This window comes from Pleurodeles waltl, chromosome 12, assembly GCF_031143425.1.
Source record: "Pleurodeles waltl isolate 20211129_DDA chromosome 12, aPleWal1.hap1.20221129, whole genome shotgun sequence".
Lineage (NCBI taxonomy): Eukaryota > Metazoa > Chordata > Amphibia > Caudata > Salamandridae > Pleurodeles > Pleurodeles waltl.
The window spans coordinates 171,007,139-171,023,404 of NC_090451.1; the positions used below are offsets into that span (position 1 = coordinate 171,007,139).

General features: G+C 39.8%; 1 protein-coding gene across 1 annotated transcript in view; it reads right to left on the reverse strand.

Moving 5' to 3' along the window:
• Positions 1 to 16,266, reverse strand: part of CIBAR2 (CBY1 interacting BAR domain containing 2) — a 254,259-nt gene that overhangs the window by 17,369 nt on the left and 220,624 nt on the right. Inside the window, exons 6-8 of the mRNA XM_069216272.1 lie at positions 13,763 to 13,768; positions 5,199 to 5,303; positions 1,443 to 1,556 (exon numbers count right to left, since the gene is read on the reverse strand). Coding sequence (XP_069072373.1) covers positions 1,443 to 1,556; positions 5,199 to 5,303; positions 13,763 to 13,768 — 225 coding nt within the window. The remainder of the gene's footprint in view (positions 1 to 1,442; positions 1,557 to 5,198; positions 5,304 to 13,762; positions 13,769 to 16,266) is intronic.

Genomic DNA, 16,266 nt, shown 5'->3' on the forward strand with positions numbered 1-16,266 from the left:
AATGACAGTGTGGAAATTATTCCGACGTGCCCTGTTAATGTTGCATGGGAACATGCAGTCTAATCGTAACAGGTCCATGGTGTGTATATTTCAATTCTCTAATAGAACTTGCTATTAAACAGCCTTGTTCATCAGTCAGCTGTTGACGAGGCTTGAATTTAAAGGGATCATTCATGATGTAAAGTTACTATCAGAGGAGCACGGGCCTCAAACTCACTAAGGCTAATTTGTTTAATATGCAGGCCTAGAAGCCCTTCATAGTAATACAATGAAATTCTAATTCTTATATTAAACTGAATGTTTTTTTTTATAAACTCTAAATTCTGTAAAAGAACATATCAGAAGCAAAGGACAGACTATAGGGCTGATCCCACTGTAGCGGAGAGCAAAATAAGACGAGTGAGCTGGATTGTCTACAAAAGCTGATTGTTTATATACTGCTATTACACTAATGTTCCAATGTATCAACACAGCCCTACACTATTGTTGCTATACAAAGAGAAAGCAAGACCTGGGGTATTGTAGAAATAATGTAATTAATAATGACATTGCAATATAAACTATGAAGCAGAGTTTGCTGGACAGTAAAGGGACAAACACCTTTACACACTGTCAATGATTAATATTAGCAACAGATGACATGTTGAGAAACATCTACAGAAAGCGATCAGACAGACCAACATACGACAGAGAAAGACAGGCGCTAAGATGAGTTGGAGATGAAGACAAGATTTTAGAGAGAGAGAGTTAATTACTAAAGGTTATTTTATTTTATGATGGTCCAGGTGCCAAAAGACTGGGTTGCAGACGCAACCCCTTGGTTGCCCCAGACGAGGCAGGCATGACTAATTTTAAGTTACTCACTGGGTCAGCAACTCTTGGAACCACAACGGTTCCCATTTACAAGCTGGGAATACTGTCAGTGATAAAAGAGCATTGGGTGGTTCATCATGCTGTAGCAGCACAGATGACTGGGCAGCACTTTTTTTTTGTTTATTTTTATTCTCCATACAAAACAATGTTCCTGATACACTGGGAGTTTTACCAGCAATCCTTTCAAAACTTTTTACTTGGGCAGATCCACCACGGACCACTTTTCCTGACAACTGGGTGCCTGCCTGGAAAACAAACATCTTCAACACTGTAAATGAGGCAGATGAGACTCAAAGTGGGGGAACTGAATAGTCACACAAGCTTTAGTGTATATTCTATAATCACTCATCTCTAAAATGCAAAGTACATTAAGAGTGGGGCTTGTCCCAAAAGAACCAGACAAACTCGACCCCAATAAATAACTTTTTTTTTTTTAATTACCAGGCCAGATCTCATACATTAATATGCAATGGGTAAATTAACTGAGGTGATTGACAAAACTAACATTCTGCAATTATTGTAAGCATGACTTAGATTCCCTACAAGGAAGACACTGAGCTTAACCTCACCTCGATATCTTTCTCCAAGTCACAATTTTGCAGGTTTTGGAATGCACTTGAGTAGACTTCAAGAGCTCTGGCATGAAAAATCATCTCTATGGTTAGAAATTCTGAGAAAATGTGCTACAAGGGATAAAAATGACATGCAATCAATTTCACTTGGCTGAAAAACAATTTCAAAATCAATACACCTGCGTAGCAGTAGACATTTTGGGTAACAAAAAATCTCGAAGTTTCACATCTGTCCGCAATTTGTAACACTATAAATTGTTCTGCTAACTAACAAAGCACAAAAGGCATACCAGAAACGCACACAGACCTACATGCAAATAATAATTATTTCACTGGTGAACCACATTCCCAAGGTCTGCCTCCTCCCAATTTGTACACTGAAAAAACTGCATATATAACACTGCAATCCAACTGAGATGTAGTATCACACATCTAAAAGCAATTGTTACCAATTTAAATTTAAACATATTTATTTAAACTTTATTTTGAATTTATCATAAAAGAAGTGAACTGCATATACCACACATAGCCTGTTTGTGCAGGACTGCATGTAGAAAAGGCTTCCTCAAAAGACTTTGATGCATTTATTAAATTTGATAGTGTTGGGCGCATGCAAACATTTTTGTGATCGCATATAGAAAATGTGTACATCTGCAAACGTGATTCAGTCGAACCTAGAAACAATTTTAGAAACAAAAGCCAAAACCCCTGGAGCATGCAATTTCTTTTAAAGGCGAGACTAGAAGGTTTCAAATGCTACTCTACGAACATTTCTAAGTAATCGTGACTTCTAAAGATCAAGTTTAAAACATATACTGAACTATGTGTGACAAAAGGTGTTAGAAATTGTGTCTCTAGTTGGCAGAGGCATGCCCCCTGGTCAAGCAGGGGCCACAATCCTAGTCGGGGTAAGTCGCAATACAACCTAAATTATCCTGTGCTCACACCCTCCGGCAGCTCGAGCAGAGCAGGCCCTCTTAATTTAGAAGACAATGGCTAAAATATTTGTGCAATAAATGATACAGTAAAAAAAAAAAAAAAAAAAAAACTAACAAAAAGTACTACACACCTGTTTAGACAAATAGATATTTACCTGAATAAAACAAGACCAAAATGACAACAATACAATATGCACAAGTCAAAATATTGCTTTTTAGAGGTTTAAAAAAGTCTTAATCCATAGGAATCAATGGATGTATCTCTTTAGCACAAAGTATCTGGGAAGCATCAAAAGTTACTACACAGAGGAGGTGATGCATCGAAAAGTGGATTGATATGTTGACTTTTCCAGTGCGTTGATGTCAATTCTTTCCTCACAGGCAAGGTGATGTGTTGAATTCTGAGCATGCAGCCTTGGTTTTTTACTGCGGCGCAGGGATAATTTGACACCATGGGACAATGCATGGAAAATCCAAATGCACTGCAATGATAAAACAGGCACTGTGCAAGACATGAGCTGCATCGATTCTGCAGGCATTGCATCAATTTAGCAGGCTTTGTGAAACTTTTTTCCAGCGCCGCAGATTTTCTTTCTCAGGTGAAGTCTTTGATGCCACTGTGACTTCTGGAAAGCTCAGTGAAAGCCCTTGGAGATCACTTGTGGTGGAAGGCAAAGTCCTTCCAACCGAGTCAGGGAGCAGCAGGGCAACAACCAGGAGAGCAGTCCTTCCAGAAAAGCAGTCCAGGTGAGTCCCTTGGGCAGCACGGCAGTTCTTCTGACAGAGTCCAGTTGTAGGTCCAGAAGTATCTGATTTGAGGGGTGTCACAGACCCAGTATATATATATATATATATATATATATATATATATATATATATATACATACACACCAAAATGTGCCGTGTGAAGTGGAGGAGACTATAAAGAGTGGTTTTGAACAGCACCTCTTTCCCTTTAAACCCAGCTCTGTCTGCCAGGAAGTCTGCGGAGGGTTAACAGTCCGTTGTGTGGGGTCAGGCCGCTGGCCTTTAAAGTGGAAGTGAAAGCGCCACCCCCCCCCCACCCCCTCACCCCCTCCTCCCCACACTTACTGCCCAGGAAGGCCCATCAGTATGCAGATGAATGCATATGAAACTGAGTAGCAGTCTGTTTCAGGTATGTGTGGCTGGAGATACCCATGTCTGCACAGAATGCAAAGCGGTCACTGAGAAGTAGTGGCTAACCTGTTGGTGCTACAGTTTGAAAAAGTGCATGTAGCACTGCCTGACAAATGGCAGCTTGTTGGCATGCTAAAACCTCCACACATTAATGTTTGGTGAAGGTGTGTGGATCGGACTATGTAGTTGCCTTACATATGTCAGCTATTGGAATGTTTCCTAAAAAGTAATGGATGCTCCTTTTTTCCTAGCAGTGTGTGCTCTAGGAAGAGTAGGTAAAGTTCATTTGGCTTCAGCATAACATTTTTGAATGCAGTTTATTATCCATCTGGATATTCCTGCTTTGGTACAGGGCTCCCTTGATAAAGAGGTGAAAAAGTAACAAAAAGTAATTTAGTTTTTAAAAGTTTTAGTTCTATCAATGTAGAACATAAGGTCCCTTTCAACATCTAATGTGCAGAGGTCCCTCTCCGCAACAGAATCTGGTTGTGGGAAAAAAAAAAACAGACCAGTAACTCAATTGATAGTTTGAGGTGAAAATTAATAGTGTCTGCTCCCACGCTTGCTAGGTGGGTTAAGGAGGTGATGTTAAGAGCAGGTGTGGATGTCAGTGTGTTTGGGGCACATTCTCTAAGAGGTGCAGCTGCTTTGAAACCTTTTATGATGGGTGGTGCGCTTCAGGATATTTTGAGGTGTGCAGATTAGTCAAATTACTTAACTTTCAGGACATTTTATTTGAAGACAGTTGGCAATGCAGCAAGTTGTTTTTAACTGAAAAGCTTTGAACTTGCATTATGTTAGCCTCTGGGTCTTGCCATAAAATGTAGATTTTCCACAGCCTGATGGGCTGAAAATCTGGATTTTATTAAGGACACAGAGGCTAATATCTCTCCCTGGATTCCCTCCCTTGTTTCAATATAGGTTTTTCTTTCTAGTGCGTGGTCAAGTCAATTAAGACAAATTTACACTTCTGGCAGAGTACTTTCTCGGAGGAAAGAAGAAAAAGAAAAAGCAATTCAAGTTTGATATATATATATATATATATATATATATATATATATATATATAATAATGTTTATTGACATGTTTCAGAAACAAAGAAGGAAGCTGGCTGGAGATTCTGGCCTTTAGTGTGTTTTATTGATCTTTATTCTGTAAAGTGGCTGCTGGAGTAGTAGCAAAAAAGTTGATGCATAATATTAGCCCCAGTGTCTTAAAAAAAATCCAGATTTTCTGCCCACCAGGCTACATTTTCTTTCAAATTATTTATCCTATAGCTCTCATACCACTGGACCGGTTTTGTTTCGTTATTATAGCCATTATGTAGGTCATGCCTCTCTTGATGGGCATGTTAGTAAAACGCACTACAAATGGTTCTATTTCCCAAATGCAGAAAACCCTCTTACCCACCTCAGAAGGCCAAAAGTCAGTTACTTATAGCCAGGGTTTTGAAAATGCAAGTCACATGTTTCTTATACGACTAAAAGTCTATACCCCCTAATTGCTTGGTTACTTTTCACAACGTGACATCTCAAGAGAACAATATTCAGATTCATATCAGAATGTAACTTTAGTAGCACGTTGGTCAAATAACAATAATAATTGAAAGGGGTAATAATGATTTATTAGGTAGTTCTATTAGAGGAGACACCCTTACCTGAACATCTTCCAACTTCTTCTTTTGAAACTCATCCATTGTTTCTTCAAGTTGCTGTGTGGTACGATTAGCATCGACTGATGCTTTCTGCACATTCGATTCCGCCTACAATTAGAAATTAATGACAACATACAATGACCACAGCTTATTTGTAACCCATTTCCAATTCTAACACATGCCGGTGCTGTTGGATTGTGGATTCCTAGATCTAGTATAAATAAAATTCTTGCATCACAGACTTTCATGACATTACAGTTCTAACAATTATCGTCCAATTATAGAGTTTCAGTGTTCACAAAGTCTTCCTCAGTCACTTGTCCTCATGAAACAGAGCCATGTAAGAAGTGTTGGGAGCAGTGACTACCGGTTTTAATGGTGTTACCTCGCAAGGCATGAAAGGTACGGTAGAAGGTTAAAAGGTGTGCTTAAACACTAAATGATAATTACAAATCTGCAAAATTCACCTGGAGATGGTGCAATAAATGAAATTGAGAGTTAAGGCCAGGATGGTATCTAAGTGGCCTAAAGGAACGCACCTGTGAGCATTCAACAGTAGTACAACACAATCTATGTTTTCACAATCATTAAATTACTTCAGATTAAATGGAATAAAAAAAACAAAAAACAAAAAATAGAAGAAAAAAAAAAAACTGTTGTTAGCAAAATGCTCCCCCGATGTCAAATCCTGTACAAGAAAGGCAGACACGCAAAGCCTTGAGAGGCCAAAGAAACTGGCAAGCCTATGGGCCGGGAGAATGCGCCACAGAGTCGCTCTGTGGGCAATGATAAAGAGCGACCTGAGACTTTGAGGCACAACACTTATTTCGATCCCTCAACTTCAACCGGAGGGCACGCCCTATGTCTTAGTTCTGAAAGATGTGCTGGTCCTTGCACAATATGCAAGGGAAAGTTATCCTGCTCTAAAAAATAAAGAAACTCATTGGCTTAAGAGTAAAACTGGCTGGCCAATAGACTTTACCAGGGAACTCATAATGATCATGAGAACACCATGGATTGGGCCGAGCAAAATACATCTTCAGGAGACTATCTTAGTGTAAATTTTAAGTCTTGTATTTTGGTAGAACCACTGTTGACATTTGTTTCACCACTGCCAGCACCCAGGCCGCATCAAATTAATACCTCTGGGTTACTTTTTCTGACCAAAAGGCTTCCCCCCCTACCTGTGCAAGGGGTCACCTCCCAGCCAAGGGCTCTAAATCAAGAGTTTACCATTGAAGTCCGGAACTCCTTTGAACCCTTGGCTTCCCTAGAAGATTTTGACTGACTTTCTGACAGGTGAGAGGGGGCCACGCAGTCAAGATCTCAAGTGGCCATGATGAGGCTGGAGCTTTTGGGGCCAGGGAGCCAGACTGAGTTATGGTGATGTCCCTGAGAACTGATTTGGTGAGATACCGGGCTCCCCGGAGTACCTCCGGACAGCTTCAGTTGTTCCCGGTAAGGAAGTGGGGGCCAAAGAATACTGTTTTGTAACATTGCTGGTCTCCACAATAGGCTGACAAACCCAAATTGGATCCAAGAACTAGACAAATCAGACATTCTCGTGCACGAAACGTCGTCATTAGCTAATTTTAGTGTGGATGGCTACCATTCTTTCTGTGACAGAGCCACCCCATCAAGATTGGGCAAGCTAAGATAGGCCTAGCTATTTTGATTTCTGTTAAAATGTCAGGCATTTCAGCAACAATCAGTAGTAATTCAACCTACAGCCAGCTGATCTTATTACAGATTCCCTATACATATGATGTTGTCCCGATAAATCTGTCGAATGATGTACTCAATACTAGGGTAGTGGAGGTAACTCAGGCTGTGGAGTCTGCCCTGGAAACTCTTACAGAAGATCACAGCAGAGAGATACTTATAGTTTGGAGGGGTGATTTTGAATAAGATCATGATAGCTAAGAACTTTTTTTTTTTTTTACACAAAAGAATTTAGGGTGGATGGGTGCCCACAGCTCCCTACATTTACGAAAGCTACTAAGGTAAGTGAAAAATATTTATTCACTCTTTCCTCTGACTTACCCAACATTATATTGGGATGTGTGGTTGTCACCTCTTTTCTGAATGACCACAGTGCCCAGCTTTTGTTATTGGATTTGCACACAGGGATACTATAGATACTATAGGGACCCAGGAGTTTGTACGACTAATCAACTCTTGCAACAAAAGTTAAAGGAATAAATGGGTGCTATTAGAGAAAGGGCCTTTTTTGGCAAATTTGGTCAAGAGCAATTGGAAATCTTTCTATGTGTTGACCTCGGTGGCGTAATCCCCGAGGTTAATTTAGATGCATTTAGTGCCCTTTGTGTCGAAGTCGTAAAATGACTGAGGCGTAATATAGCAGCTAAACCCTTGCCTCTGGTAAGTTGGTTTAATCATGCATGTACCACAGCCCAATAAAGGTTGAAAGTTAGCTCTATCTAAAACATCCCACCTTAGAGGAAATGTTTTGAATGCACTGCAGTCCTATAAAGTTACATTGGAGACTAGAAGATCAGAGCTGAGTAGTACTGCCTGGGCTGAGCTAGGTAAAGCTCTCAGATTGAAGGATAGTGCCTTTTTTTGCAGGATGCGATAAGCCTACATTAGATACAGTAATTCCAGCTGATCTGTGTTGATCATTTTAGCAAAAGTTTTAATTGAAAGACTATAGAGATCGTCAGGGTTTTGAATGAAGCAGCAGTCCATAATTTAGAAATGTAGGAGGCCTTGTGTGATTCCATTATAATAAAGGCGTAGTCCGGCGGAAAAAGACGTCCGTCCAGACTTGGTCCCACAAGACCTTTTTAAAGAAAATTTGGTGCTCTGGGCCCCTAGTTTGACTAATGTCGTTAAAACTACAATACTAGAGGATCTCATTCCCTCTGTGCATGAAGCTATAGTTGTACCCATATTTAAAAAAGGTAAATCGGAAATCACTTGTATGCTATTCTCCAATCTCTCGGACAGTTCTTTAAAAATTCTGGGGAGGGTTTTTGTTGCGAATCTGGAAGCCTGGCTGCAGGATAACCAATGTTGATCAACCAGGAGTAGGGACAGTTTTAGCAGTGTCTTAACTTACAATTGACCACTGATAAATATAACAAAGCTAGGAAGGGTGCCATTCACCTTGTGCCATGGACCTCTCCTCTACCTTTGATTTGGTCAATAGGATGAAGTTGTGAGCTGGGATGGCCAGGCTGGGAAATGACCAGGGCTTAATTGGACTTTTACAAGGACTGCATTGGGACACTACTTTAAGGGTCAGGTATGGTAGAGACAGAGCACTTACTCAAAGCATTCGGTCTCATTTAGCAGTAAGGCAAGAGTGTGTGATAGCCCCACACTTGTTCCTCATTTATATTATTGATTTAGAAGCACATTTGACCAAAACGGAGAAAGATCTGCCTGTGGTAAAGTTTTAAGTTCTTCCAGTCCTTTTATATGCAGATGATGAAGTCCTAATGGCAAGAACTGCTAATGGCCCACAGCTTCTCTTAGATTAACCTTACACTTTTATGGGGAATCTGGATCTTAAAACTAATTTACAAAAGTAATTTACAATAAACATTGGTCTAAAAAAAATGTAAAACTTAGGATATTTTATTTGTGGGGATAGAAATCCAAAGAGTAAAGTCATTCACATACCCTTTGACTAAAATGTATCCTGGCATAATTTGCACAATTATAGGGCTGCCTAGAAACTAAAGGTTGTTGAATCAGTTTTCTGTTTTGCCACAAGATTGGGACAAAAAACAATTGGAGGAATGACTGCTATATGCAAGAGCAAACATATTTCTGTGGTGAGCAATGAAGCAGGAGTGCGGAGTTATAAAGGCCTGGAAATACTACAAGAGGTTCAAAATAAATATCTGTGTAGATTGTTGGTGGTCCCGCAATCCATCCCGGCCTTTATGTGTCTATCAGAATTAGGGCTAGTCCTCTCTGGAGAATAAAATTAAACTGGAACCTCTTATTATGGCTTAGGGTCTGGGGAATTCTGGATGCGCAATTGTCAAGAGACGTTCTGTAGGATTGTCTTTCTCTTGACCATGTGCTGGATATTTCATGGTTAAGATATATTAAGAAGGAATTTAGAGACTTGGGATTCCTGTGTCTGTTTAGCAACCTGATGAGTACTGACTCAAAGGCCATAATTAACGTGAGGGAGGCTTTCCGGAGCAGACAAAATAAACTCCACCAAGTAGAATTTGATAAGCTCTCGGCAAGTTTTAATGAGAATTTTAGTAATCAGACGTATGGGTGTGAGTCCTACCTTTCCTGGTTTCATAAGGGTAATGTGAGGTTTTATTTAACTAGACTGTGTTTCAACTTAATGCATTTCCCAGTGGCCTTCCCTAGGAATGTGGTCTGGGGATCTTTTTTTTTTTTTTGCAGAGATGCCCATGCAATAATATTGCACAACAAATCACAATGCACTTCATTGTATTTTGTACCCTATACACCCACACCAGGGAACAGTTTTTGACCTCTATCTTCAGTTCTTTTAAGTCCAATTCTCGAAGAGGCTTTTGTACATTTGCAAAAACTGTAGAATATGGAGATATGTGTAGCTGTGGGAAACTTCGTTAATCTTTCTTTGAGAGTAAGAAACAGATACCCCTCAGTATCATTCCCCCCTTTCACTTAAACTGGGACTAGAAGGTTTGCTGATTTTTGTTCAGAATCCCCTGTATGTCTTAGCCGGGGTAATATCTAGGTTTGATGATGCATAATCAGTTTTAATCCTGGAGTACATTTCCTTTACTGGATTTTATGGCATGAATTATGGATAATTACTATTTTTGCTGTATTATTTGTATTTGCTGTTATACTGAATGAAATACTTTTCTCTTGTTTGACTTTTTACGGCCTGAGGGCTGAAAAAAGTTTGATTGATTGACAAATGAAAAACGGCAATACCAAACAAAGCTAGATGTGCCTTTTTCCTAACATACAGTGCCTCATAGCAAGGCATTTGTCAGTATACTACTGGAACAAGTACTGAATCAATTTATGCTCAGAAAAAAATATTCATATGATACAGCCATGTAACACCAAGGGTGTGACAGGTAATGACTGTGTGAACAGAAAAAGCTACAGAACACATCCCTCAACACTGATGCAAGATAAGGTATGAATGATGGTGCTTAAGCGTAACTTTGCGATTTAGGGACACATTTAAAGTAGGATTGACAGGACCTTAACACCAGAGCAGCCCTACGCTCCATCCTGGAACCTCAGGCCATCCTCAAAAATCTTAATAAACACTCAGCCTGCTACACTTAACAGATATGTTGGTAGATCGTTCCAGGGACAGTCATTGCTTTGGAGCGGTCATCCTGAGTCACTGAGAATGGAAAAAGACTTCCTTAAATTATGACTTTTTAAATTTTACTTTTGGATTGCACTCATCGGAGTTGCTGCTTACCATCCATAAAATTCTTGAACCCACTTTTTTTTAAATAATTTTTTATTGGTTACATGCCTCATACTACATTTTGAACTTACCTTCTTTCGCAACTAATAAAGGGTTTGCACAATGTTATTTATCACCACTGCCCCCCTCTTTTACCCACAAGTGCACTGAGACTGCTATCAGTGTATTAAAAGCCTTTAAAACAAAAAAGGCTAGGATACAGAATAAATTGGCTTCACTGTGATAATGGGACGGGGGTTAGACCTCAAGGATGATACTGTTAACATGTATATTGTTGCTTATGGTAGTGCTAAATGTTGCTATATTTGATCAAAAGTCAAACTTTTACATTCTATCTGAAAAAACTTTGTGAGAGGATGATGAATTTAAAGGCTAAGGCATGCAAGAGGCAGGAACTAGAAAGAGCAGAGTTAGGCACAAATAAGGGAGTGATTGGGTGACAGGTGGATACGGAAAACCAGGTATTGGAAGTTAGTTCAGTAATGTTGCACAAGTACCTATTTACATGTGAGTAACAAAAAGACAAGCCTAAGAATACTACCAGCCACAAATGTGTGTAAGTTAAGTACAAACGTGATGAATTAATATACATAGGTGAGACAGTCTGACATGCACACGCAGAAATGTCCAGACAAGTCCATGGACACTACAGAGGACTACTATACTAGCAATTTATCTAGCTCTAGTTTCTAGCAGCCCTTCTAACTAATGATGGGACTTACATTTCACACTTAATTTGGAAGGAAAGTTACACACTTAGAGGATATGCATTGCATGTTACCTGAGAAATAGTATCACTGTCCTTGAAAGACTGAAAAACAATAAGAGGCATGCTTTCACACATTCGTACTTGTTGAGAGGGCACATTGGATTACCAAAGAAATAAAAACTGCATGAGAAACGATAAATGATAGAAACCAATTTATGTCTATGAAGTCAAGAAATAAAGGATTTTGTTGCAATCCTAAGTTTACTTCTGTATCATTTGGATGCCTCTGTCAACTTTGCTTACATTGACATGTGGCGTATACACTGCCATTCTGTAACATCTACAAGACAAAAAACAAGTCTGCGTGGAATCTACTCAAGTGTCATGTTCCTGTTTTAGTGACATCTTAACTAAAAGGGAAAATGATAAATGGCAAACGAACAAAGGTGTGATTTGCTTAGAAAAAAATGTAGAGGCAGCTTACATTCTACCGTCTAAAGCATTTCTGAAGATTTAAATTATAGTTATGAATGCACTTAGATGACAGAAACTTGTTATATAATCCTGGGAACATCAATGGACAACCTACACAGATTCTGCTAAAATATATAACAGCAACTAAAGCAAGGGAGTCACCAAATTAAGAGACAAGGGGAGGAGTACACAGATTTGCAGAGCATAAAAGCACACTTAAACAGCTCTAGGAATTTCATGGATGGAATGATCCTAAAATAGAGGCCAATCAAGTTGCAATTGTATTTGTGTGGGGGAATTTAAGTAGGTTATGCCCAGACAGGATGTCCACAGAGTTTGCATCCTACAACTGAGGAATATTGTCCAATACAGTATCCTCTGCTATTATTATAGATAGTAGGTTACACAGCAAAGGGAGCATTCAGGGCTGTAGTGTAGTATGTATTTGCTCATGTAGTTTGAGGATAGTGCAATGGAATTTCACAGATACATCTGTGGGGAAAGCAGAGGGTCTTGATAGTGACTTGGTTATTCACTGAGTGCCAGTAGATGGCCCTTATTGGTTGGGTCACTTGATCGGAGGGGTTTTTCAAATCACCTAGCAAAGCTGAACCACCTTGCACCCAATGTTAAAGAGTTGGGCATAGTTGAGAGAGGAGTCAATGGTGGCTGTCAATTCCATTTTGAACAATAAAGGATGAAGGCACAATGGGCATCAAGTACTGCAGGAGGCTTAGGCAGTGGGGGGCAAACACTGACCTGATCAGGGCACACAGTGTCCAGAGATCACTAAAACAAAGACAAAGTAATCATTCTGAATTGAGGGAAACAATGAAGTTAACTTAATTTAGCCTAACACCATGCGGTAAATTATTGTTCAATCACAGCTCTTATGAAATAAGTCTGATTCCATCTATAAAAATGACCACTTTGTTAACACCATAACCAATAGAAAAGTATAAAGAAGCTAGACAAAAGCAAATCCTGGCACCTTGCTTCCTTCGCGATGAACACGTTCAGCAAGAAGACACATAAACACACATTTGCTCTTTACACATACAAAGTAACAACCACCCCCAATACATTCCTGCACAAACTGTGTGATAGCTTTCCTGTTGGCAAAGACATACAGATCAATTATATGATCCATGGGTGATGTTACGAAAAGGAATCCTAAAATGCAATGGATATAATACTATACACAATAGTACAATTTACTTTATTAAAGTTCATGTTAGTGTGGTCTAATGTATTTTTTGCTGCAGAGGAAACACTTGAAATGTAATGCTCCAGGGTTGTATACCATCTGAGTATAACCTCTGTGTTAATGTTAGTTTCAAGATGTTAAAAGAGAAAACATATTTCTGCATCCCTTAATAGTGGAACAAAAATGTTCTAATGTATATGCAAATCCAAAATAAAAGACTGAGAAATAGTGCAAACTATGTCAACTTATGGAAAATATATCCAGATGTATGCAGGCTGAAATTAGTACCAGTCTGCTTGATATTACCCACTCAGCGGTTGTGTCAATCAACATGTGCAAAACAGTCATGTAAACAAAAGGAGCAGTGGTGCTATACAGCAGTACCTTAATTGACTTCCTAGCTAATGAACTTTCAAAAGACTAGGAAATGCATAGTATGTTTAGATGTATTGTTCCGAACACTCCACCATGTCTAGTATGCTTCCACAATTGCAATACAATTGCATAAATAGTCGCTTACAATTACTACTACAGATGAGGTCCAGTGTGCTCCAAGCAATGCATACTGCAGGTTAATATATTATAGTCAATGCTTTTAGTTAATAAATTGTGCGAACAGTGTATTTTTTTACAACTGTAAAACAAATCTATTTTGAAGAATGCTTTGAGTGTAACATACTGCTTTCTATACTTACCCTATACTGTCTTTACCTTATGCTAAAATTAACCACACGTACCTGTGACTGAAAAGCAGTGGTTAAGGAAAAATGCAAAAAAAAATAATAATTCTACAACTGTAATTATTACTTTAATAAATAGCAAAAAGTGGTATCATTACATAAAAAGACGAAAGAGGTTTAATAAAGAACTTGGAGGCAGACATAAATTTGTCTTCTTTTCATTAGCAAGTGCCAAACACTGCAGCATAAATGTCCTAGGTGCAAAACAGATAACAATAACACTGTATTTCCAGGTCAAATTTAAGTTTGGTGAAGAAAGATGTCAACATTTAAAGAGATTGCACCATAATAACTATGCTCGGGTCAGGTGCGGGAAATACGGGGAATTAACGGACAGATTCCCCGTTGACAGGGGGGTTAGACAGGGCTGTGTATTGGCACCGACCCTGTTCTGCCTCTTCGTCAACGGGGTAATCGCCCATCTCAATGGAACTGAATACACTGATGCCCCAAAATTGAATGGCAGCAGGGTGCCTGCAATCATGTTTGCAGATGACACCCTGCTGCTGTCCAAAACCCCCATGGGGATACAGAGGATCCTTGATTCTTTTGTGGCTTTTTGCACAGATAGGGGGTTAGAAATTAATGCTAACAAAACCAAGTTTATGGTTATGAACCCAACCCCAAGATCACGCCCGAACCCCTTACTGGGAGCTTCACGTTTAGAGAGAGTCTCCACCTTTGAATATCTAGGTGTAACGTTGAATGAAACCATGTCCTGGGGAACTCACCAGACTAGGGTTAATCTTAAATTAGTGCAGACCACTGGCGGCATTGCTCGGTTGATGAGAAGCTCCACATATCGACCGCTGGGGCCGCTTATCCAGATATACAAGGCACAGGCTAGAGGAGCTCTGATGTACGGGGCGGAATTGTGGGGTCACACAGCTTCCTGCAGTTTGTCTATAACTGAGAACAACTTCATTAGACAGATAGTAGCACTCCCGTCCAGTACTCCGCTCCTCCCCCTGAGGATGGATCTGGGTCTGAGACCAATAGCAGATGAATTAGGTCTCAGACCCATAGTCTTCTGGCGAAGGCTATGGAGCACCGAAGAACTCTCTTCTTATAGGGCGGAACTGAGGGAGTTTTTAACCCACCCTAAAGCTCTACAGATCCCGTGGATAAAATATATAAAAAAGTCCTGTATGGGATTGGGCCTCCCTGACCTGTGGTCGGATCCAGCTAACGCCTCACTAAGGATCCCACGAAGAGCTTTGGTCAGTGCTTACCACGAGCAGAAATTAGTTATGGCCCTAGACTGCAAGAATGAGGGGTCATTAACATCTGTATTCGCGCAAAGCAAGGACTCATACCGCCTGGAGAGGGTTCTGGATGCTATGTCTCCTGTGCTGGCCAGGAAGCTATTTCTCCAATGGAGATATGGCACATTGCCTCTGCGATCTTACACCTGCTCCTGGTCAACACTGCCATCTACCAAGCTATGTCCGACATGTGTGGGAGCAGAGGAAAGCGATCTGCATGTGGTTTTGTTTTGTCCAACTTACAAGGCCGCCAGGAAATATTGGCTCCTACCACTTATTAGAAACCTTGGTTTTAGGGAGTACCTCCCGGTGTACAGAATTTTAAAAACTGATGTTTCAGGTCCAATTGTGTTTGCACTAGCCAAATTCCTTACCAATGTCTGGCATATTCGTACCCGTATTTCAAAGTTGCAGGCTCCTATCTAACTTTAAGTTTTTATTTTAATTGTATGGTCTTTTATCTGATGTGCTTCCTGTTTACTCTTCCTTGATGGTTTTACATGTTTATATGTGTGTTTTTTGTGTACATCTTTTATGGCCAAATTGGCCGAAATAAAGATTAATTGATTGATTGATTGATAACAATAACACTGTATTTCCAGGTCAAATTTAAGTTTGGTGAAGAAAGATGTCAACATTTGAATTAGAAGCTTATGTAACAAAACGTAAAGAGACTCAACACTCCTTCCATTCATCTTCTCTCCTATGTACAATGGATGAAAAATATCTTCACTGCTTATTACATCTCATGGAAACTCAATCACTCACTCCACACAACTCTGCAGGGATAGTGGACAAATTATTGTATTTGAAGCCTGCTCTTATCTGTGTATGAAAATGCTTTTAATAGCACACAAAGCAGTCAAAATCTATAGGCACTTTCCTGTCTAAAATACGTCCCTGTGGCAGCAATAAAAATTCCCCATTAACAATGCACCAGCCTTCCCTCCCAGTAGAAGCACCATAGTAGTTATCCTATTTGATCACTTTTAACCTCTAGGGTGTCCGGTACCTATTTTAATTAGTCCAATCTGGCCACAAGGGGTGCTGAAACTATTAGGCGCCAGGGATTTTTTTTTTTTTTTTTTTACAGACGGGCAGTGACCCTTTATGAAAGGGTTGCTCCCTTGGGGGGCAAAATTTATTGTAGGCCATTTCTGCCCACCTTGGGGAAGATCGCCCTATTTTCCTCTCAAAATCGTCCCAGGTGGAATGGCGAGGGCTGCACTTTTTGGA